Here is a 24,421-nt window from a genome sequence, read left to right on the forward strand (position 1 = left end):
ACTGTTAGGGGTTGCCCTTGCACTATGATAACCGCCATTTATCTCAGTGCAAAACTGAGCCCTGGATGCACAAAAGTAAAAAAGATGATACAACATTAGAATGCAGCACTATCATTTCATTTTCAAGGGAGGTGTAGAGGGAGGGGGGTAAATGTGAATTTACGTTCCCTTTCCTCCTAGCTGCTGTTCCTTTTTGATTCTGTATTCAGGCACACCTAGGAACTGCAGCAGTAAACAGACTTTGGATGTGATTTGATTTAAATCATCATAGCTTTGTATGCAGAGTATGGAATCTACTGTGCGGCTGTATTTAGTAACAATAAATAATAAGTGCTTTCCACAGCAAAAGCCATATTGCACCTCTGCCCTAAGGACAATCTAATGATGCTGTTGGCCCTAGACATTTCAAAGGGTTTGGGGATATGGTCCTGCCCCCTTCCACAGTAACCAACAAAGCTGAGCATGTGGGAGTTGGACATTGGGACAGTTGTCGTCATGCCTGCTCTGTGTCCCTGGAGTCTTTCTGGCTGAGTTGTCTACAATGCCTCCAGGGAATCCTGGGGCTGCACGATCCCAGTGAAGGAAGCAGCTTTGTCACAATATAACCCTGAATATACAAAGACCTTGAGGGATGGATGTATCAACAACCAAATATATTTGCATGATCATAAAATAACTTGATCCTTGAGATATTTAATTTAAGTCATTTCACTGCTGTCTGGATTAAGGCTTTCTGAAAGTCAGACACCAACAGTTTAATATATTATAATCCCCTCTTCTGCTATGTCATCGAATGTAATATTATTGTGCCTGCTTCTGTGTCAGGTCTAAATCCCTATGGCACTTAGTTATTCTGCTCACATAAGGTTCAGCATAAAGCTGTGTATAAGAAAATGAATTAATTTAAGAGACTTCCTTACTGTCATACTCAGAGCAGCGATCTTTTCTAACAAACAGGCTGGAGAGACATATCACAGGGTCGACTAAATGAATATTGTTATAGTGAATGCATGCTATCTATCCAACGACATCAAGGGAATTAAAAAAAAGACTATTATTATTTGTTCATACCATGGCCCACAGTATAGCATCCCTACATGTTTGAGCAAAGAAGAGATATTAATGAACGTTAATGTTATATAATGGCTAATACCACAATTGTGTTTCTACCCCACTGATTTTATTGCAAGTCAAAAATGACCTTGTTATAAATAGAAATATGTGTTGTTAACTACTTGAACGTCTACTTTATGAAAGAGATCTGGAATTAACTGAGAAGGAACATTCCTTTACAATGTTATAAAGATGTTATTTGTCTTAATAGTCAACATTTTTTGATAATAACATGGCTAATAATTTTAGGTCACTTGATAGTCTAAATAATCACAGAGTTGAATAAGGTGTGGATGTGTCCAAGGTTTAACCCAGTATAAACAAACGTCAAATGGGAAATCAACATATTAAAATGCCACATGTATGATACAAATTAATTGACTGATTTCACCTTATTAGACTCCACAGCTAGTCAATTGAAGAGGCTGAATAAACAGTAAAATACTAAAACCTGCTGATTTATAAAGTATTTGCACTTAAAAAAAAATTAAGTCTCCATTACAGTTTACCAAAAATAGAACTTTACAAAATGTCACTGTGGCAGTATATGAGAAATGAGTTGATGGTTAATGAGACTGACTAGTTTCTAGTGGACACATGTTCCTATCGCATGTAGTGAACTATTAATTTAACAGCCTTAAGCAGTCAGCAGCAGCACCTCGAAGAGTGTGAAGGAAACCAAAGGAAAATACATGACAAGAAGTAGAGCTTAAAAAAGGAAAACAGTGAAAATAGATCTGAAAAGAAAATGGTGTGATTGTGCCACGTTTGCTCCCACTAATGAATTCCTTCCCAGCCCACAGTAAACATAGTGGTTGGTGTGTGGGCAAATGCTACAGTTGGATCAGCAGCAGCTGTAGGGATCATCTTAGCTGGCATGCACTTATTTGATTCAATACTCGCCGGCTAGTCCTGTTTTTTTCCAGTGGTGAACAATGCCCACACTAATTAAACAGGTAGACCTAGAGAAAGGGTTCTTAAACAATTTCTCAAGCCTTGTCTACATTAGGAAAATTCATTTTTCAGCCCCATCAATGGTAGCAACAATGGAAATATTACCTGCCACTCATTTATTCTACAGCTTCCACTGTCACTACCACCAGTGCACCTACACTGGGGCAGAAAAACATGTACAGGTTTTCCCAGTGTATGTGCACTCATAGTGTGAACAACTCCACTCTCACTTTAGATTTTGTGGGCTGCCTCACCTCCCATTCACCTTAACATCCCAGTAGCCACTAAAGAAATCTCTCAATTGGGAAAGTAATATTAAGAAATAATTTTGTGTGTTCCTATCTGTCTTCAGTAAAATGCAACAGCTGGAAACAAGGAGAGCCAGCTCTGCATGGACCACCAAGTATCTACAGACCATAGCTTTGGAGTAACTGACCTAGTGAATAGTCTGTTCTCCAATCTTCTCACGTCTGTCTTCTTTTAATGTCTAATGTAGGCAGATTTATAATCTGGGAGGTTTTTCCCATTTGTTTTCAAAGGAAATGAGCTACTCACCACCTGTTGTGCTAGACAGGGATTTGTCAACTATTAAAGTTATACTCCATCTAAGTACATTTTGAATTCTGGGGTGATTCTGAAACAAAAATAAATGCTTGAGTTGCACAGTCACTGTCTCTGTTTCCAATACAGGGAAATCACATATGCAGAGATTTCATCAAAGATATTTTCTCACTAACTAAGAGGCTGATGAGCTTGCCTGAGCAGTGCTGCCACTACAGCTGTGCAGGAACTGGAATTTCCCTCCTGTGGAAAATTTCTCATTCAGAAAAAAAGAGAAATTAATTGCAAATCAGAGTCAAAAACCAGATCTGCAAAATTTCCCATGGGAGGGACATTTTCAAAAAATGTCATGTTGGAAGAACCAAAACAGAATTTTAAAAGTTTCCTGTCCCCCCTTCCCAGGCTTCCTGGCTCTGTGACAGCTTGTCAGGTGAGCTAAGGAGACTGGGAGCTTGGGAACTGGGGCTCACAGGACTTCTTGGCTCCTCACCACGATACTCTCACTGAACTGGGCTTGCATAGTTGCTTAATTCCAATGACATTAGGCACTTACATTGTTTCTATTCATTTGTACACACATTTAAACCTTCAAGTATGAATAAATTTGCGCCGGGCCCTTCCACCTTTAATGACTCCCTCTTCATAAAACCCAAATCCTCCCTTGCCCCATCACTAGGGCCCATAAGACAACAAAAGTAGGTGGTGATAAGTAACAGTCACCATGGATTTGTCAAGACCAAATGGTGTCAAACCAACCTGACAGCTTTCTTTGACAGGGTAACAAGCCTTGTGGAGTGGGGGGAAGCAGTTTAGTAAGGCTTTTGATACTGTCTTGCATGACCTTCTCATAAACCAACTATGGAAATGCAACCTAGATGCAAACATCATTCTGGGATGTATTAGCAGGAGTGTTGTAGGCAAGACATGAGAAACAATTCTTCTGCTCTACTCCGCCCTGATTAGGCCTCAACTGGAATATTGTGTCCAGTTCTGGGCACCACATTTCAGGAAAGATGTGGACAAATTGGAGAAAATCCAGCAAAGAAAACAAAAATGATTAAAGGTCTAGAAAACATGACTATGAGGAAAGATTGAAAAAATTGGATTTGTTTAGTCTGGAGAAGAGGAGACTGAGGGTAGGACATAACAATTTTCAAGTACAAAAAGCGTTACAAGGAGGAGAGAGAAAAAGTGTTCTCGTTAACCTCTGAGGACAGGACAAAAAGCAATGGGCTTAAATTGCAGCAAGGGTGGTTTAGGTTGGACATTAGGAAAAACTTCCTAACTGTCAGGGTAGTTAAGCACTGAAACAAGTTACCTAGGGAGGCTGTGGAATCTCCATCTTTGGAGATATTTAAGAGCAGATTAGACAAACACCTGTCAGGGATGGTCTAGATAATACTTAGTCCTGCCATACATGCAGGGGACTGGACTAGATGACTTCTCAAGATCCCTTCCAGTTCTATGATTCTATGAAAACCAGTATAGTTGCAAGCTGGGATTCTGTGGGGAGCTTGTGCAGTGCATTCCTGACCCCATGCACCTGTCATATGTAGGTGCTCCTCTATGGCATCATGAAATGTGTTTGAGGAAGGCAAGCTGTGGGGAGGGGGAGTGAGTGGCATGTGTGGCTAGTGGATCCACAACTACATGGATCTGTCTGCAATCCTTCAACACAGTAGGCAGGGCAAAGTACCCTCTTTGAAGGGCAAGTACCTTCTGCTTCAATGGACCCACTCGAATGCTTAGAGGTAAGCACATGTTGAAGTATGTTGCTGGTTGTGGTCAGACTGCTCAGCACCTTTCTGGATCAAGCCCAAAATACATACCTGAAATTCCACCTCGTGTGTTTTTGTCCCAAGGTGGAATCCTTCTTAGCACATTCAGTAACTCAGTCAGGCTAATATTTCTCAGACTGTTGCTATACTTCTCCAGATCAGCACGGCTACTGAAAAACTGCATGAATGCAGAAGACTGCAGCAGGCTGCAGCAATATTAATGGAACAGGTGAGCTATGTCACTTGGAGTGCTTCTTTAACCCTGCCCTTGCACTGTATTGTCCCACAGTGGTCTATGTCAAAGAACTGGCAATATCAGTGCAGGTGGCCCAATCATGGTAATCAGCCTGGATTCATGCCCTGCTGATACTGTGCTGACTTATCCTACTGAAGCACCTGCTGCTGTGTGTGAACTCTCCTTTTCTACAGCAGAAATGGGTATAATGTTTTATCCAACCCCTGCCCCCAAACAGATGTTGGAGGCCATGTGCTACAGCAGAAATGGCAGTAGGGTAGATGATACCTTGTAAGCTAGAAGCCCTATTGCAGAACCTCTCAGAATGGAGGTTTTCTAGCTGTCTTGGTAAATGTATGTTATTTAAAGTGCTTGCTATTGGAATTAGTTTTCATGATGATGTCATTATATTATTATTTAATATTGATATAAAAGTAGCACTTACAGATCAGGATCAGGACCCCCCCCCCCGCCCCCATTGAGCTAGGTACTATATAAACACGGAGGTGTCATGGTCCTTGCCTGGAGCAGCTTATGGCTTTGTAACAACATCAAATTCTTTAAAGCACAAATAAAACAACTGCATAATGATAGCGACTTCAGATTAGGGACAGGTGAGCACTTTTTACCTAACTTCAAGCACACTTGAATACTGAAAGTTTGATTCAGATTGAACTTCTTTGAGTTCAAATTCAGTTTAGGAGAGACTGGAAAAAGGAGGGAGAGGAGAGATTATCCACGATGGACAAAGGAATGAGAGAAGAGAAGAAAGAAAAATCTATTAAAAAAATAGGGTGTAAAATGGAATATGAGTAAGATGAGCAGGATTTGGCCCTATGAGAGTAATTGTCCACTGTGGAAATGGTATCGTTTCTAGTAGCAAGGGAGTTTGCTTTTATTGTAGAATGATTTCATGCTTATTTATCCTTTGTGGATTATCTGGCTGTTCATTTTGGAATGACTATGAAAACTTTTTAAAGTGACTATTGTTTAATAATCAAAGAAACACATGGCAATTTGAGACCAGAAAATGACAGAGCTCTCAAAAATTCACACAAGATGAACGGAGCTTGTCACATCGTGAGGTTTGTTTGTTTTTTTCATTCCTTTTGTTATCAGCAAAGTGAAATCTCAAGGATTGTGGTTTCTTCCTCTTATTTTCCTGTATCTTCATCGGGATTTCTTTATAAAGAACTAAGATTTATAATGGGCTGGCTCTGCATTAGGAACCTTTCCAAAATGCTTCACCCCTGCTATGGATGAGCCATACACAAGTAGAGTCAGTGCTGGAGACATGCAAAGGGGAAAAAAGATATTGGGATTATTATTCTGGATGTCTGATCAAGGAACCACAGATACAAGAAATTACAACATCAGCCCAACAATGTATTGAACACTACTCACCAGCAACCGCACACCATACAACATAAACACTAACCCAGGAACCTATCCTTGCAACAAAGCCCGATGCCAGCTCTGTCCACATATCCATTCAAGTGACACCATCATAGGACCTAATCACATCAGCCACGCCATCAGGGGCTCGTACACCTGCACATCTACCAACGTGATATATGCCATCATGTGCCAGCAATGCCCCTCTGCCATGTACATTGGCCAAACCGGACAGTCTCTACGCAAAAGAATAAATGGACACAAATCTGACATCAGGAATCATAACATTCAAAAACCAGTGGGAGAACACTTCAACCTCTCTAACCACTCAGTGACAGACTTGAAGGTGGCAATTTTGCAACAAAAAAACTTCAAAAACAGACTCCAAAGAGAAACTGCTGAACTCGAATTAATATGCAAATTAGATACAATTAACACTGGCCTAAACAGAGACTGGGAATGGTTGGGTCATTACACTAATTGAATCTATTTCCCTATGTTAAGTTCTCCTCACACCTTCTATTGGCCATCTTAATTATCACTTCAAAAAGTTTTTTTTCCTCCTGCTGATGATAGCTCATCTCAATTGATTAGACTTTTCCTGTTGTTATGCATACTTCCACCTTTTCATGTTCTCTGTATGTATAAATATCTCCTGTCTGTGTGTTCCATTCTATGCATCCGAAGAAGTGAGCTGTAGCTCACGAAAGCTCATGCTAAAATAAATTTGCTAGTCTTTAAGGTGCCACAAGTACTCCTATTTTATAAAGGTAACTAAAGTCAGATGATATAAAGGGATAGTATTTAAATGTCTAACTCTCATTCTACCACAGGTCCTGCCATTCCTGTTGGGGTGGATGTACAGGTTGAAAGCTTGGACAGTATTTCTGAGGTCGATATGGTATGTAACACTCTTTTAAGCCTTGATTATTTCTAGTCGAGATAAATCCCATATCTGGGTTTTGGTTTATCTGTCAGATGCAGGCAAATGCAGTAAAAACAACTTTTAGCAATTTTGAAAGGCCCATAATCAGAACTAAAGTCTTAATAAAGATAGACACTGTTCAGAGTCATCATGAGGACTTGAGATAAAGATGATTAAAATTGCAAGGGAACAAAGACCTTAAAAAGAAAATGAGCATGATCTTGGTTGATATGCAGGAGTCAGGAATATGAACAATTGCCTGCTGTGCTCATTTCGTTGTACCGCATAGTGGAATTCATGTCACTTGGGTTCAGGTAGCTATAATAACTCTTGTGAGGATCATGAAAGCCTTACTTATTTTTAAATTTATTATGGAACCAGAAAATCTATTCTTAAATGTATGGATCTGTGAAGAACATTAGAAGAACTAATTAGTATCATAAATCAAAACAAGCTGCTTCCTACCGTCTCATCTCTAAAGGCAGTCCGTCCAATTCAGAATGGACTCTGCCTCTATCTATGCTGAATTTGTGATGGATAACGAGATTTCAGTTACCAGTGCTGTCACTCCAGAGCTTAGGAACAGCACTAAATTCAGTTGTAATATATTCTTATTGTGTTTTTTAAAAAGGAAAGAAATGTGGATCCAAATATCAACTAATAAGTGTTACTGGCTGTAAAAGGTGTATGTGAGAGAGCTATCCTCTGAGTCTCCTGCTTTAGCTTCCATGTGCGGGAGAAAGATGGAGCAAAAAGACTAGAGAGAAAAAGAAATGAAATGTTCCTCTCTGTTCCTCTTATGTATCCTGGAGTGTGGAATCTAGGCATAATCTGCAGGGCTAAGGACAGGGTTTTAGCTTAACATCTAAACTCCACAGTATTTTGTATCTTTAATACAAACTGTTAATATTACTGTCCTGTAGTCCTTTTGTGCCACCATCGTTCTGGCTTTGCTGTATAAGGGGGCATATCACAAAATGAGAAAACAAGCCATTTTCCCTTTTGAAAAACTGAGGATCACACCTAAAGCTAGAATTTTTCCATTTAGGTTGTAGTTACAGTGTTAAACATACTGCTGAGGACAGCTTGCTTCGTTTCCTATCTGATACAAAACAATTTATAATTTCCTCCAGCAATAAGAACTGAAAGATTGATTGGTTTTTATCAAGCCGCAGTTCGATCCTCATTATAAGAACTTGGCTTATGAGCATTGATATCGAAAGCAGGGATTTTCTATGGGATATGGGTGACGATGTGGTGGAAAACCCACAGAAAGCAACCAGTGCAGAGGAACCAGCTCTCTGATATTTCAAGATAATATAGCAAAACTATGCCGTAGGTAGCTCATTAAATAACACGCTAGTCTTTAGCCAGGAAACCTCAGACTTTCACCTAGATGAGAGGTCCACAAACTGTGGGGCGTGCCCCCCCTAGGAGGGGTGCAGAGAAACATTCAGGGGGGCATGGCTGGGGCCTGGGCCAGGGAGGAAGCAGCACCCAGCTCCGCTCCTGGCCCTGGCCTCAGCTGCTGGCCTTAGCCCCTGGCCTAGACTCTGCTTCCAGCCCCGGTCCTGGCCCCAGCTGTGTCCCCCCTCACCCTGTGTCTCCCCCTCCCAGAGCAGGGTCCCCACTCCCAGTCCTTGGTGGGGGGGGTGAGATACAAAGTTTGGGGACCACTGACCTAGGTCCTTGCCCCTCAGAAAGCTGTGAATTCTGCTCCCTTTTTCCTAGCTACATCTCTCTGACTGCCTGGGGCTTTGTTCCTCGACCAGAGGATATGAGTTATTCCCACTGAAATTGTATCCTTGTATCCTGTTGCAGGAGAATAGGGCTCCTGGCCAGCATGGGTTTAGCCTTTTAATAAGAACCTTTCTTAGCATGCTATCCTGGTAGCCCACCCTTTTAAATCTGGGAAAGATAACCAACTGCAGATAACCAACTGACCATTACAGACGGCACTTCTTTCCTCCCAGCTAGTGTGTAAGACACTGCAATCGATTAGACTGGCTGTAGTAGTGCCATGCGACCATATGGATTGCTCAACCAGATTAGATATTGGTCCGTTAAATCAGGTACCTTTAATCCATCAACTGTTAGCTACTACTGCGTCTATGGTAATCTGACTGCTTTGTGGGAAAAGGGACTAAGATGACATCAGCCAGTGACCTGACCATCTCAACATTGTGTGTGTAAAAATGAGTCCTTTCAAACATGCTCTTAGTAAGTTTTTTTTAACTACTACTGCACCATTGGGGAAAAAAAACTGTGTGTGCTGCTCTTACTCCAGACCAGGCAGGCAGGGCTTTTGAAACTACTTCTGTAGCAAATTGCTTAATGGGGACTATAAAAAATAATTACATTTTAATCTCTAAGCATGAAGGGGTTATTTAGTTTAAGAAGATGCAGCTGCCAGGTTGGGACCAATGGCAGAAACAGACGTTTTTCTTCATGCTGCTGCAGGTGTTTTCCAGTATGGTAATAATTGATTCTTTCTCTAGGATATATTTCTCAGTGTTCAGACTCATACCTTAGCTAATTTGAACAAGATTTTGTTTTTTCAAGCAGACTGGGTATATGATTATCCTTTAACTAACATTATGCTGTTAGAATTCAAAAAGCCTGTACTGATATAGTGATATGTATTTTCTTTTGAAGGTTGAATTTCAATGTGTCCTATAGACTAATATCAGAGGGGTAGCCGTGTTAGTCTGGTTCTGTAGAAGCAGCAAAGAATCCTGTGGCACCTTATAGACTAACAGAAGTTTTGCAGCATGAGCTTTCGTGGGTGAATACCCACTTCTTCGGATGCAAGCAGTGGAAATTTCCAGGGACAGGTGTGTATACATAAGCAAGCAAGAAGCAAGCTAGAGATAACGAGGTTAGATCAATCAGGGAGGATGGGGCCCTGTTCCAGCAGCTGAGGTGTGAAAGCCAAGGGAGGAGAAACTGGTTCTGTAATTGGCAAGCCATTCACAGTCTTTGTTTAGTCCTAAGCTGATGGTGTTAAATTTGCAGATGAATTGGAGCTCAGCAGTTTCTCTTTGAAGTCTGGTCCTAAAGTTTCTTTGTTGTAAGATGGCCACCTTAACATCTGCTATTGTGTGGCCAGGGAGGTTGAAGTGTTCTCCTACAGGTTTTTGTATATTGCCATTCCTAATGTCTGATTTGTGTCCATTTATCCTTTTCCTTAGAGACTGTCCAGTTTGGCCGATGTACATAGCAGAGGGGCATTGCTGGCATATGATGGCATATATTACATTGGTGGACGTGCAGGTGAATGAACCGGTGATGGTGTGGCTGATCTGGTTAGGTCCTGTGATGGTGTTGCTGGTGTAGATATGTGGGCAGAGTTGGCATCGAGGTTTGTTGCATGGGTTGGTTCCTGAACTAGAGTTACTATGGTGCGGTGTGCAGTTGCTGGTGAGAATATGCTTCAGGTTGGCAGGTTGTCTGTGGGCGAGGACTGGCCTGCCACCCAAGGCCTGTGAAAGTGTGGGATCATTGTCCAGGATGGGTTGTAGATCCCTGATGATGCGTTGGAGGGGTTTGAGCTGGGGACTGTATGTATGTGATGGCCAGGACTCCACCTGAGTCCTGGGAGCAGAATTCACAGCTTTCTGAGGGGCAAGGACCTAGGTCAGTGGTCCCCAAACTTTGTATCTCACCCCCCCCACCAAGGACTGGGAGTGGGGACCCTGCTCTGGGAGGGGGAGACACAGGGTGAGTCCTGGCCATCACATACATACAGTCCCCAGCTCAAACCCCTCCAACGCATCATCAGGGATCTACAACCCATCCTGGACAATGATCCCACACTTTCACAGGCCTTGGGTGGCAGGCCAGTCCTCGCCCACAGACAACCTGCCAACCTGAAGCATATTCTCACCAACAACTGCACACCACACCATAGTAACTCTAGCTCAGGAACCAACCCATGCAACAAACCTCGATGCCAACTCTGCCCACATATCTACACCAGCAACACCATCACAGGACCTAACCAGATCAGCCACACCATCACCGGTTCATTCACCTGCACGTCCACCAATGTAATATATGCCATCATATGCCAGCAATGCCCCTCTGCTATGTACATCGGCCAAACTGGACAGTCTCTAAGGAAAAGGATAAATGGACACAAATCAGACATTAGGAATGGCAATATACAAAAACCTGTAGGAGAACACTTCAACCTCCCTGGCCACACAATAGCAGATGTTAAGGTGGCCATCTTACAACAAAGAAACTTTAGGACCAGACTTCAAAGAGAAACTACTGAGCTCCAATTCATCTGCAAATTTAACACCATCAGCTTAGGACTAAACAAAGACTGTGAATGGCTTGCCAATTACAGAACCAGTTTCTCCTCCCTTGGCTTTCACACCTCAGCTGCTGGAACAGGGCCCCATCCTCCCTGATTGATCTAACCTCGTTATCTCTAGCTTGCTTCTTGCTTGCTTATATATACACACCTGTCCCTGGAAATTTCCACTGCTTGCATCCGAAGAAGTGGGTATTCACCCACGAAAGCTCATGCTGCAAAACTTCTGTTAGTCTATAAGGTGCCACAGGATTCTTTGCTGCTTCTATAGACTAGTAGCTTCTAAGGAATACCTGCTACAAATTGTATTAGCATTGTGTTACCATCCTGTAGTACTTGGCGGGAATGCATTGATATCTGCATGTTACTCTGTTAGGGTGTTTGTAATGTAGCATACAAAAACGTATGGGCTGTGGAACTTTCCCAGAATGCTTCACGTCTACGGGAAACTGTTCTGTGGAATTAGTCTGAGGAAGAAAACCATGTTTAGCAGAGAAGAGATTCAATCTGTTTGAGACATATTAGTATAACAATAGATGATTCCCTTGCTAATGTTTGGAAGGCATCATTGTGATGCATTCTTTCATGGTTCTCTTTTTTTCTGGTGCAGGACTTTACTATGACACTGTACTTAAGGCACTACTGGAAGGATGAACGCCTCTCATTTCCTAGCATCACTAACAAGAGCATGACCTTTGATGGCAGGCTGGTGAAGAAGATTTGGGTTCCAGATGTCTTCTTTGTGCACTCCAAAAGATCATTCATTCATGACACAACCACTGACAACATCATGTTGCGAGTGTTCCCAGATGGTCATGTGCTATATAGTATGAGGTAACCACACAATCTAACTCACTGTCTGTGAACAGCCATTTATTGTTTGCCCAACTCTGTTCTGAGTCAGATTTGCTGAAGATAGGAATTGCCATACAGGATCAAGTAAGTGATCTATCTGGTCCAATGTCCTATTTCCAACACTGATCAGTACCGTGTTTCAGAAGAAGATGCAAGAATCCACATAGTAAGAGATTATAGGATGATCTGCTCCCAAGGAAAGTAGCCTCCTAACCCTCAATGGTCAGAGAATAGCTTAGTGCATCAGGAGTGTTTGTCCTTCAGTCAATATGTGCTTTAAATTAGGCTCTGCAGTACACCAGATGGTGACATCCAAAACTGTCAATTTTTGCTTCATATTTGCTAGAAATACAGCCATTCTCTTTGTTTTCTGGGATAAGTTACACATCACTACCAAGCTTTAACCAAAGCTAATTGAGGCTGAAGTGGCTGCTAAAAGATGTACCTTAGTAGCTGATTCTCAGGCAGATTACTGGCTGAAAGAATTCTGAGGCAACACCCCAGTACTGTAGTGCATCAAGGACTTTGGTTCCTCCAGATGGATAAGATAAGAAGTATGTGTTGGAAAATGCGACCCAGATAGATAGGAGAACCCAAGGGCTGCAGGGCTTTTCAGAGTTCCTTTAGACCAGGGTCGATAATAATCCCGGTGGTTTTTTTAAATTAAAAATTGGATTTTTTAAATTTAAATTGGATTTTGATTTAAATGGAATTTTTTTAATGTAAATTAAATACAGGTTTGTTTTTTAAAAAAATACACCTATTTAAAATTAAATTCAAAATTAGGACAATTTATGTTAAGGCCGAAAGTTAAAATAATCTATTGAAATAATTTAAATTAAATAAAAATAATAATATTAAGCAGTATATATTTGCTGGCAAGGTTTAAAGAAAGTCAACCCACTTCACCTGTTGGAAGGCACTGGTGAAGCACCTGAAACCAGAATTTGTTGAAGTGCTAATCCAACTTTTGACAGCAAGTAGCCTTTTCTGCAGTTGCAGGGAGAATATTTTTTTTCATTTCAGTTTATTCAACTAGTTTAGTTCACTGACTAGCTAATTCAAAGTTAAAAAAACAATGGAAATTGAAAAAACAGGAAAGCTTGTTTTGCCTCTTCAAATCTATTAATAAAAACTAGATGGGAAAGAATGAGATCTACTAGTTCTAAAATCTTGCCAGACTTGATGACCAGAAACAATCAGTTCAATTCACTAACTACAGGTAATACTTCCTTTGTTTAATAAATCAGTTGTTTTTAAATGCAAAACATGTTTTAGTAAACTTACTGTATTTTTCTTATGGATCCAGGATAGTTAAGGTCGTTTTATTTAACAAATAAAAAAAATTGAAAATGCTAGTTTGAGGCATTTAAAATTTAATTTGAATTTCCATCCAAAGAGCTTGACACAAATCACACATAAAAATGAATCATCATCTAATATACAAGAACTGCACCGTTGACCATTTTCTAACACAAAAAATGTAAAAGTTAAGAATCTGAATAAATGTAAGTTAAGCAATATCATAGCTTAAATAAATGTATATAGATACAGTGTATCCTGGTTAACAAAAAGCACCACCAAATTTACAGATTCATAGATTCCAGAAGGTACCGTTGTGATCATCTAGTCTGACCTCCTGTGTAACACAGGCCATAGAACTTTCCCCAAATAATTCCTAGAGCAGAGCTTTTAGAAAAACATCCAATCTTGATTTTAAAAATGTCATTGATGGAGAATCCGCCACAACCGTAGTAAATTATTCTAATGGTTAATTACTCTCAGGGTTAATAATGTAACCTTATTTCTAGTCTGAAATTGTCTAGCTTCCACTTGCAGCCATAGGATAGTGTTAGACCTTTTTCTGCTGGATGGAAGAGCTCATTACTAAATATTTTCCCCCCATGTAGATATTTATGGACTGTAATCAAGTCAACCTTTAACCTTCTCTTCGTTAAGATAAATAGATTGAGCTCCTTGAATTTATCACTACAGAGTATCTTTTCTAATGCTTTAATCATTCTCATGGCTCTTCTATGAGCCATCTCTAATTTATTATCATCCTTCTTGAATTGTGGGCGCCAAAACTGAACACAATATTCCAGCAGTGGTCATACCAGTAGCCAATACAGAGGTAAAATAAGCTCTCTCCTCCTACTCAAGATTCCCCTGTTCATGAATCATCCCCAGGATCACATTAGCTCTTGGGCCATAGAGTCACACTGGGAAATCACGTTCAGCTGTTTATCTGCCATACCACTAAATCTTTTTCAGAGTCACTGCGTCCCATGATAGAGTCTCCCATTGTGTGACTATGGCCTATATTCTTTGTTTCTAGATACATATGTTTATATTTATCCATATTAAAATGCATATTGTTTGCTTGCTCCCAATTTACCAAGTGATCCAGATTGTTCTGAATCAGTGTCCTGTCCTCATTATCATTTACCAGTCACTCAGTTTTTGCATTGTCTGCAAACTTTATCAACGATGATTTTAAGTTTTCTTCTAGGTCATTGATATAAATGTTAAATAGCATAGAGCCCAGAATGGTTCTACAGGACCTGCCTGGAAACAAACATGCTCGATTATGCTGTTTATAGTTAGATTTTGAGACCTATCAATTAGTCAGTTTTTAATCCGCTTTATGTGTGCCATTTTAATTTTATATCATTCTAGTTTTTTAATCAAGATGTCATGTGGTATCAAGTCAAAGGCCTTACAGAAGTCTAAATACACCAGACCCTCACTAGAGGAATTGCAATTAAAGTAATTAAATTTGGGATCCATGGCTGCAACCGCATTATATGCGAATTTGCTTTATATAGACGTGCGTTCTTGTGAGGGTCCGGTGTATATTACACCCACATTATTAACTTCATCAACCAAGCTTGTAATCTCACCATTCTCACTACTATGAGGATTTTGAATGGGACCCAATCCAGCAAGCAGCTTCAGAGCAGACCTACTGAATCAGTCCCTATGGATGGGTTAGGTACTCCTCCACCTACCTTCCCCTGGTTTGTGGATCGCTCTAGGGCTTAGAGGGGAGATAGGCATCTGGGTAGCTAGAGTGAAGCAGCAATGTGCATGCCCAGAGACAGAAACTGGGGAATTTTTATAATGAAACTTTAGGCACTGAGTGAATTTAAGCACCTACAGGGTTAGGTGGCATCCAGGAAGGAGTTTTGTGGATTGTAGTGAACCTTAAAAATGGGAGTTAGGCACTTAAGTCTGGTTTAGGCTCCCAAGTACTTTTGTGAATCTGGCCCTTAGTTTCTCTATTCCTGATCTGTAAAATGAGCATAATAGCACTTCCCTACCTCACAAGGGTGTTGGGGAAGACAAATACAATAAAGCTCATGAGCTGCTCAGATGCTCGGCAACGGGGGGCCATATAAGTACCTAAGTGAGAGAGAGAGTAGCCCAGGATAAGGGAATGACGTGCAATGCACATTTGTTTTAATAAAATAATTATTTTTCTTAAGACTTATTGCTCATCAATTTCAACATACAGCAGATAAAAAAAACGGGGCACATTGTTTTAATTTGCTTCACAATATCATCACAAGGTTAAGACCAAGTAAACGTGCACCTTGGCAGTATGAATATACTCTCCTTGTGGTCTTTTGGCAGTATGCATATAAGCAGGGTTCACAAAATCACATTAGGGACATATAAGTTCAAGACCATTTGGTGTATACTGCACATTAATTGACAGGTTGAGTTTCTGTGTTCTCTGACTAATGAATTGTTAATAACTACATGTATTAGGAAGGAAAATGTCATATTGTCATGACACAAAGTTATACAGTATTTAACTATGATGGACAACACTGTAGAGAACTATGAGAAATTGTTACCATGATAGCAGCACTGTCTGAGCTCCAAAAATCTGCTTTCGCTAAGTTCTGCTCTGGTTTATAAACAATACAACTCCAGTAACTTCATTAGGGTTATTGGTGTGTAGGTCAAGGCAGAATTTGGCCCATAGTCCCTTGATCAGCAGAAAGGTTCTTCGTCAACATCTGAAATGAACCAGGGAAGCAGTCAGAGTCAGCATAAACAGGACTATAAACTTTAAAGTAATGACTCACATCTGGACTGTCCCTACTGAATCTAGAGCCTCACTTCAAATCAGTCCATGAGTAAAAACCTCCTGGTTCCCTGGTAAAGTAACATTAGGGCTGATTAGATTCAGATTTATAAACTCAAGCCGGGATTGTTTCAGATCCCGAGGTCAGATGTGAATTTAACAGAGGCAAATCTTACTACTGGAAAAATAGCTGCCCCCCACTCCACCAATAATAATCAGCCCTCACAGTTTAAACAAGATTGATCCAGCACTAAGAAAAGCAGCTTTCCCCTAATAGTAAATAGATCGAGGGGCCTTTCATGCTATTGTTGCTGATTTATGCATGTGGAACTCAGGTGGGTCTGTTGTAGTGACTGAGGTGGAGTGAAGGCAAAATAAGGAAAGAACAGGAAGCTTGAACCTTGCTGGACGTAAAGGAAGCATTATACTCTGGAACCCAGTGAAATATTTTTTTTTAGAAGAAACCAATTTAATATAAGGCAGAGATTCAATAAAACACACTCAAATACACTAAAAATATCATTATTGTTTGCTGTTTGAGTTGCAGTAGTGTTCAGAGGCCCCAACCTATTACAACAGTCCCTGGAAGCTACTCTAAGTGGACTAGGAGCCAAACTGCTCCACACCAACCATGGAAATCATGAGCATACAGATGAGGTATAACCCTTCACATGGCCTGTGCACATCCAACCATGTCTATGTCTGAAGGGCAGGGCCTCTGTACTGATTAGGAAGTTTCTTAGGGTATGTCTACACTACAAGAGTAGTTCGATTCAACTTACGTCGAATTTGTGGAATCGACCTTACGAAGTCGAATGTGTGTATCCACACTAAGGACACTAATTCGACTTTGTGAGTCCACACTAACGGGGCAAGCGTCGATATTGGAAACGGTGCACTGTGGGCAGCTATCCCACAGTTCCCGCAGTCCCTGCTGTCCATTGGAATGCTGGATAGAGCCCCCAATGCCTGCTGGGGGAAAAAATGTGTCGAGGGTGGTTTTGGGTAACTGTCATCATTGAACCATCACTCCTGCCCTCCCTCCCTGAAAGCGCCGGCGGGCAATCTGTTCGCGCACTTTTCTGGTCAGTGACAGCGCGGACGCCACAGCACTGCGAGCATGGAGCCCGCTGCAGTTATGGCCGTTGTCAACTCCTTGCACCTTATCGTCCACCTCTTCCACAGTCAACTGCTGAGAAATCGGGCTTCTTTTCAATGGTGCTGCAAGCACTGGTGGACCAACATCAACGTCGGGTGGCCGGGCAAGGTTCATGACGTGCGTGTTTTCAGGAACTCTGGTCTGTTTAGACGCCTGCAGGAAGGTAGTTTCTTCCCGGACCACAAAATAACTGTTGGGGATGTGCAGATGCCTATAGTGATCCTCGGGGACCCAGCCTACCCGCTAATGCCCTGCCTCATGAAGTCCTATACAGGCGCCTTGGACACTGACAAGGAACTCTTCAACTACTGGCCCCTGCAACAACCCCACCTGTTGCTTCCCTCCTCCCCCAGCCTTCCTGGGCTACCGTTGTAGTGTCCCCCCATTTGTGTGCTGAAGTAATAAAGAATGCAGCAATAAGAAACAGTGACTTGTTAGTGAAATGAAATGAGGGGAAGGCAGCCTCCAGCTGCTATGATAGTCCAGACAGGACATTAAGCAGTGTGGGGGAGAGGAGACCAGCATCCTGCTGCTATGATAGTCCAGACAGTACAGAATCTTTTCTTTACACATGAAGGGCGGGGGCTGATGGAGCTCAGCCCCCTGTTGCTATGATGAAGACGGTTAGCAGGCCGTCTACTTATGGGCTGATGACGAGGATGGATAGCAGTCCTACTGCACTACACCATCTGCCACAAGGCTGATGATGAGGATGGATACCAGTCATATTGTACTGTCAGCCACCCATGAGGCGGTGGGGGGAGGCTGCTACAGTACAGTGCCGCAGCATCGCGTCTACCAGCAGCATTCAGTACACATAGGGTGACATTTAAAAGAGTCAAGAGACGATTTTTTTTCCTTTTCCTTCTGGGGGTGGGGGGTGGGGGTACATTGACGAGCTATGCCCTGAACCACCGCGGACAATGTGTTTGACCGTACAGGTATTGGGAGCTCAGACAAGAATGCAAATGCTTTTCGGAGACTGCAGGAACTGTGGGATAGCTTGCATCCTCAGTCCCCCCTCCCTCCCTCCATGAGCGTCCATTTGATTCTTTGGCTTTCCGTTACGCTTGTCACGCAGCAGCGTGCTGAGTCTCTGCTACGCCGTCTGTCTATAGATTTTTTAAAAATACTTTGGACCAGGCGTAACATTACAGTAATTCCCCTAATTAGATGCAGGAGTCACCGAGCGAGATCACCCTGAGGAGGGTCACTGAAGGAGATAGAGAGCGCATGCTGCGTGAAAGCCAGCACAAACCAGGGGCCTATGCTGCCATGCTCGTGGAGGCAATGCTCCCAGAATACCTCATGAAAGCCTGGCGCGGAAAAGTGTTCTACCACGGAGCACCCAATAAGGCAGCACTCCCCAGGAACCTCCTGCGGAGGCTTTTTGATTACCTCCAGGAGAGCTTCGTGGAGATCTCCCAGGAGGATTTCTGTTCTATCCCCATATATATAGACCTCCTTTTCACATAGTTCAGATTCCTGTTACATTAATAATAAAAGTTTACATGTTTAAAGCACTTACCGACTGATCCTTCAGGGTCCGGGGTAACTGCTGGGGAGGGTTGGTAGGGGATCTCCGTGAGGGTGATGAAGAGATCCTGGTTCTCGGGGAAACCAGTGTTGTAAGCGCTGTCGCCTGCCTCGTCCTCCACAAACCCTTCCTCATCTTCCCCGTCTGCGAACATCGCCGAGGAACTGGCCGTCGACACTATCCCATCGTCGGAGTCCACGGTCACTGGTGGGGCAGTTGTGGCAGACCCACCGAGAATGGCATGCAGTGCCTCGTAGAAGCGGCATGTCTGGGGCTGGGCTCCGGAGCGTCCATTTGCCGCTTTGGTCTTCTGGTAGCCTTGTCTCAGGTCCTTGATTTTCACACGGCACTGCGTTGCACCCGGCTGTATCCTCTGTCTCTCATGGCTTTGGAGACCTTCTCATAGGTCTTTGCATTCCGTTTTTTGGAGCGCAGCTCTGAAAGCACAGACTCCTCGCCCCACACAGCGATCAGATCCAAGACTTCCTGGTCAGTCCATGCTGGGGCCCTCTTTCTATTCAGAGATTGCATAGACTCCTCTGCTGGAGAGCTCTGCATCGTTGCCGGTGCTGCTGAGCTCGCCCCGATGTCCAACCAGGAAATGAGATTCAAACTGGCCAGACAGGAAAAGGAATTCAAATTTTCCCGGGGCTTTTTCTGTGTGGCTGGTCAGAACATCCAAGCTCGGACGGCTGTCCAGAGCGTCAACAGAGTGGTGCACTGTGGGATAGCTCCCGGAGCTACTAAGGTCGATTTCCGTCCACACCTAGCCTAATTCGACAGAGCCATGTCGAATTTGGCACTACTCCCCTTGTCGGGGAGGAGTACAGAATTCGAACTAAAGAGCCCTCTAGGTCGAACTAATTAGCTTACTGGTGTGGACGGGTGCACGGTTTAGTCGAATTAACGCTGCTAAATTCGACATAAACTCCTAGTGTAGACCAGGCCTTAGTTCTTTTATGTTAACACATTATGCACAGTTTCTGTTCTTAAAGCTCAGAAATGATTTTTATCTATTTAAAATTTATATTGTCTGTGCCCTGTGACACATTTCCTCTACCTTCTCCAGAATATAGTGTCTCTTTTAGGAAGTGACCTTTCCTCTTTGGATTTCTAGGATCACAGTGACCGCAATGTGCAACATGGACTTCAGTCGATTTCCCCTGGACTCACAGACGTGTTCTCTGGAGCTGGAAAGCTGTAAGTTGTATAGACGTTCTTAGCTGCAAGTCCCCCTTAGCTGACTGTACACATTGGTTGGTTATACATACTTCAGAATAAAGACAAATAATATTTTAGAGCCTGAGTCAAAGCCTGTTGAAGTCAATGAGCATTTTTCCCACTGAGTCAATGGGCTTTGGATCGGGTTCTTATTTGTGGAGGGAGGAAGGGATTGAGTGTGTGTGTGTGTGTGTGTGTGTGTGTGTGAGAGAGAGAGAGAGAGAGATGGAGTTTGTAGTAAATGACACAAATTAAAAACAACAAAAGTCAAACTAGGGTCCTACTCCATGGGGTGGTGACTATTACAACACATTGGCTTGGAGGGAAAACTCAGAATTTCTGCTGTGTTGGTTGGCTCTGTTTAGGAGATGATGTTTGAAGCCATCATGGAGCACAGATAATAATTGCTACTCTTCTCAATTTATGTACCTTTCATCCCCAAAGACTCTAACGTGCTTTACAAACAATAGGCCTGATCCTGCAAGTACTAAAGTACATGAGCAGTCCCACTGAGTTCAACTTGGGTAATTCCGTTCAACTTAATGGGACTCAAAGGTCTCCCAAGGATAGCAGTGGAAACACTGTTGTTTAAGACATTTAGGGCTGGATTTACAAAAGGATTTAGGCCAGAGTTTCTCAAACAGGGGGTGCCGCTTGTGTAGGGAAAGCCCCTGGTGGGCTGGGCCTGTGTGTACCTGCCCCATCCGCAGGTCTGGCCGATCGCGGCGACCCGTTTGAGAAACTCTGGCCTAAATGTTTTTGTAAATCCAGTCCTAAATGTCTTAAACAACAGTGTTTCCACTGTTATCCTTGGGAGACTATTCTTCAGTCTTCCAAGACCAATTCCCTAATTGTTCTGATGTTTCTCTAGATATTTAGCCTAAATTTTCCTTTGCTAAATTTCCTCCTTTTCCTCCCTCATTATTTTCCTTTGCTAAATTTCCTCCTCCTCACATAGCACACAAAATAATTCCTCTGTGTTGTGTTTATACCCTTCAAATACTTGTTACCTACAGTGATACCTCTCACCTTCAGTTACATCTTTCAAATAACACTTTAGATGGCTGTCTCTCACTTTCCCCCTAAATTTGGCCAGATTAACCGTAATTACTTGCTATAATCTTTCCTCATAAACCCATCTTTCCAGCCCCTTAATCAATTCTGGTGTTCATCTCTGAATCTCCACCAGTTTGTCTACATTTTTCTGGTAGTGTGGTGATCAGAAATGTACCATTCTAGTTATACTCCAGTGCTGTATAAAGGCAGACCTGGAATATGATGTGATGTCTTTAGTTTGACTTTTTGTGCTGCTACATTACATTGTATGGCAAGAGCCTTATTTAATCTACTGTCCATTAAAAACTCTATTTATTTGGCATTACTGCATTCCAAAGATGTATCTGTGTTTCAGGTTATTTTCTGCAGATAAATTCATCTGCGTTTTTTCCGAACAGAATTCAATGTTATTTTCCACCAATACTTCCAACCTTTCTAGTACCCTTTGCATTATTAATCTGTCCTCACTAGTATTTATGATATTCCCCAATTGAGAGCCTGATCATGCACCAGACTCCATGAAACATGGACCTCTGCACCAAGCAGATCACAATGCAGGACTGGGGCCTTAGAATAATCTGTGAATCTCACTAATATGTTCCTTATCCACACATAGTTACTATTTATACTGACTGTTTACGTGAAATATCCTAAAGCCAAGTCACATTGTGCCTTTTTTTCTTTTCTTCTTTTCTGCAGATGCTTATACTGATGAAGATCTGATGCTTTACTGGAAAAATGGGAATGAATCCCTGAAAACCGATGAAAAGATTTCCTTGTCTCAGTTTTTGATACAAAAGTTTCATACTACTTCCAGACTCGCTTTCTACAGTAGCACTGGTATCATTCTTCTTAAAATGGTTTTATTATTCTTTTGAGTCATTGCCATATATTTATAGTTCAGTGCCAAACATTTGCCAGGTGAAATTTAAATGAAATTTCTATAAGAAGTACTTGAGTAATAGTCTCTTTCCCTTTGCCCTTGTCATCTTTGGGATTATAGCTCATTCCAGTCTATGTCCTGTGAATGATGCAAAGAATATAGAATTTCCCCTCCCCCCCGTATATATTCACAATGATAGGTTGTCTACTCTTATGCAGTAAATATGATTTGCTGAAAGATGTAGCAGCTCTGTATGTGTCATTAAAATGCTCTTCATGACACTTTTTTCCCCTCCCAACAGGATGGTACAATAGACTGTACATAAATTTCACTTTACACCGCCACATCTTCTTCTTCTTGCTCCAAACCTATTTCCCTGCCACTCTAATGGTCATGCTATCGTGGGTGTCCTTCTGGATTGATCGCAGAGCTGTACCTGCTAGAGTGTCATTAGGTGAGGGCAATTAACATCAACCATGAATGTGAAAAAACCTTTACATTTGGAGAAGTAGGGGGAGGGGGAATTCTCTGTTTCACTTGTTAAATATGCTAGGAAAATACATATGTATTTTATCTGATAGTTAAAGTACTCTAAGGTCAGTACTTTGTCTTATGTTCTTCATTGTCGAATTGCTTCTTCATGATTGATAAATCTTCTTGGTCTGTATTTAAATCAGGGCAGAAGATGGAACTGCATTTTAAAAAGAGAAGGAAGCAGAGAAAAGAGATTCCAGTGTTTGTGAACTAGTGAATCAAGATTTCTAATGATAGGCCCAACCAAACAATCCTGAAATGGGCATTAAAATAAATTAGAGTTTTGTCTAATTCAGAACTGTTGGAATTTCTTTTGTTTAAAAAACAAAAAAAGAAACAGATGTGCTCAGTTATTAATGCCTAGGTCAGAAAGAGACAGAGATGTAATAAAAAGTCTAGTGTATCTCTCTGAATATGAGTGCATATGACTTCCTATAAATACAGAGTAAAAATAGTATGTTAGTCCCATAGTTTGCGATACTCATAGAGATACGCACTATAACAAGCATCTGAAAAAACCAACAGAGTCTGCTCAAGTGAAAGAACTTCGCTAGTTTGGAATGACCTGATTAAAGTCACACAAATGCTCTTTGGCTCTGGCACTCCATTGTTAAGTGGCTATTGCAAACTGGTGAAAATTAGGGAAATTATTTTACTTTTATCACCACAGAGTACCTGCTTAACTGAAAAATTTATACTATGGATACAGTGTATGCCATTAAGAACTTTTCAATCACCTTAGCTAAGGTGAGCACATGAGGGCTTTTCTGTCACATCATGTCATGCAAGACATTTACACACACACACGTGTGCACGCTCACACACACACACACACACACACACACAGGATTTAACATAAATGGGTTTCAGCTTTTGAGACAATGATTCGAGTCAAGTCCACTTCAGCAGTGACCAAAAGTCATTGGTCGTTGACTGCTGTTTGGTGAACTGTGTAAAACAAATTGGTGCTCTCAGTGAACCAAGAGTCCTTATCACCACTGGCACCCTGGATGATAGCTAAAGCAGGAAAAAAATGACTAAATGGCATTCTAGGCTGAACAACTTCCTCAATCTAATGAGCGGCCCCTGTAGGTTAAGGCTGAAGCATCACTTCCTAATTAAACACTAGAGAGTTAAAGAGAATCACAAGGGAAGTGGTGGCTGCTCCATCGCATTTAAAAATGCTCAAGAACGCGGTGTAAGGAAAAATCCTGCATTGTGAGGCAGCTAGACAAGATGACCCAATACATCATTTCTACAGGCTATGAGTGGTGCTGAGGACAGTACTGTATTTTGAGACAAAACTAATTAATAGTAGATGCCTTCTGAACTATATCTGGCATATGAAGTACATTTTTGTGGGGATTTTTTCCAGGGATAACTACGGTACTGACCATGTCAACAATCATCACTGGTGTAAACGCCTCCATGCCTCGAGTTTCCTACATCAAAGCTGTGGACATTTATCTCTGGGTCAGTTTTGTGTTCGTCTTTCTCTCAGTGTTGGAATACGCAGCAGTGAATTACCTGACAACGGTGCAAGAACGGAAGGAAAGGAAGTTGCGAGAGAAGGTGAGAGACAATCTTTTTACATGTGACGTGCTTTATATTGGATGTTTTGGGACAAGGAATGGGAAAACTCTGACATTCATGGTGTGTGATTAATGCGTCTACAATGCTGAAGCTGACACGGAAATGCTGACACCACAAAAACAGGAGTTGGTCTCTTTTGATTATTGTACAAAAGGAAGAGAGAACAAAACAAAGATCAGAATTGGGGATGTTTGCAACCTGGGAC

General features: G+C 41.8%; 1 protein-coding gene across 6 annotated transcripts in view; it reads left to right on the forward strand.

Annotated features, from left to right (window-relative positions):
* Nucleotides 1-24,421, forward strand: part of LOC120401313 (gamma-aminobutyric acid receptor subunit rho-2) — a 76,299-nt gene that overhangs the window by 47,391 nt on the left and 4,487 nt on the right. For 5 of the 6 annotated variants that reach the window (XM_039531116.1, XM_039531117.1, XM_039531115.1 and 2 more), the window contains 6 exons: nucleotides 6,870-6,937; nucleotides 11,893-12,116; nucleotides 20,047-20,129; nucleotides 21,906-22,046; nucleotides 22,391-22,543; nucleotides 23,999-24,195. In XM_039531116.1, the coding sequence (XP_039387050.1) occupies nucleotides 6,870-6,937; nucleotides 11,893-12,116; nucleotides 20,047-20,129; nucleotides 21,906-22,046; nucleotides 22,391-22,543; nucleotides 23,999-24,195 (866 nt within the window). The remainder of the gene's footprint in view (nucleotides 1-6,869; nucleotides 6,938-11,892; nucleotides 12,117-20,046; nucleotides 20,130-21,905; nucleotides 22,047-22,390; nucleotides 22,544-23,998; nucleotides 24,196-24,421) is intronic. The other variant, XM_039531120.1, reaches the window with a different exon arrangement.

The sequence above is a fragment of the Mauremys reevesii genome, linkage group 3 (genome assembly GCF_016161935.1).
Source record: "Mauremys reevesii isolate NIE-2019 linkage group 3, ASM1616193v1, whole genome shotgun sequence".
Taxonomy (NCBI): domain Eukaryota; kingdom Metazoa; phylum Chordata; order Testudines; family Geoemydidae; genus Mauremys; species Mauremys reevesii.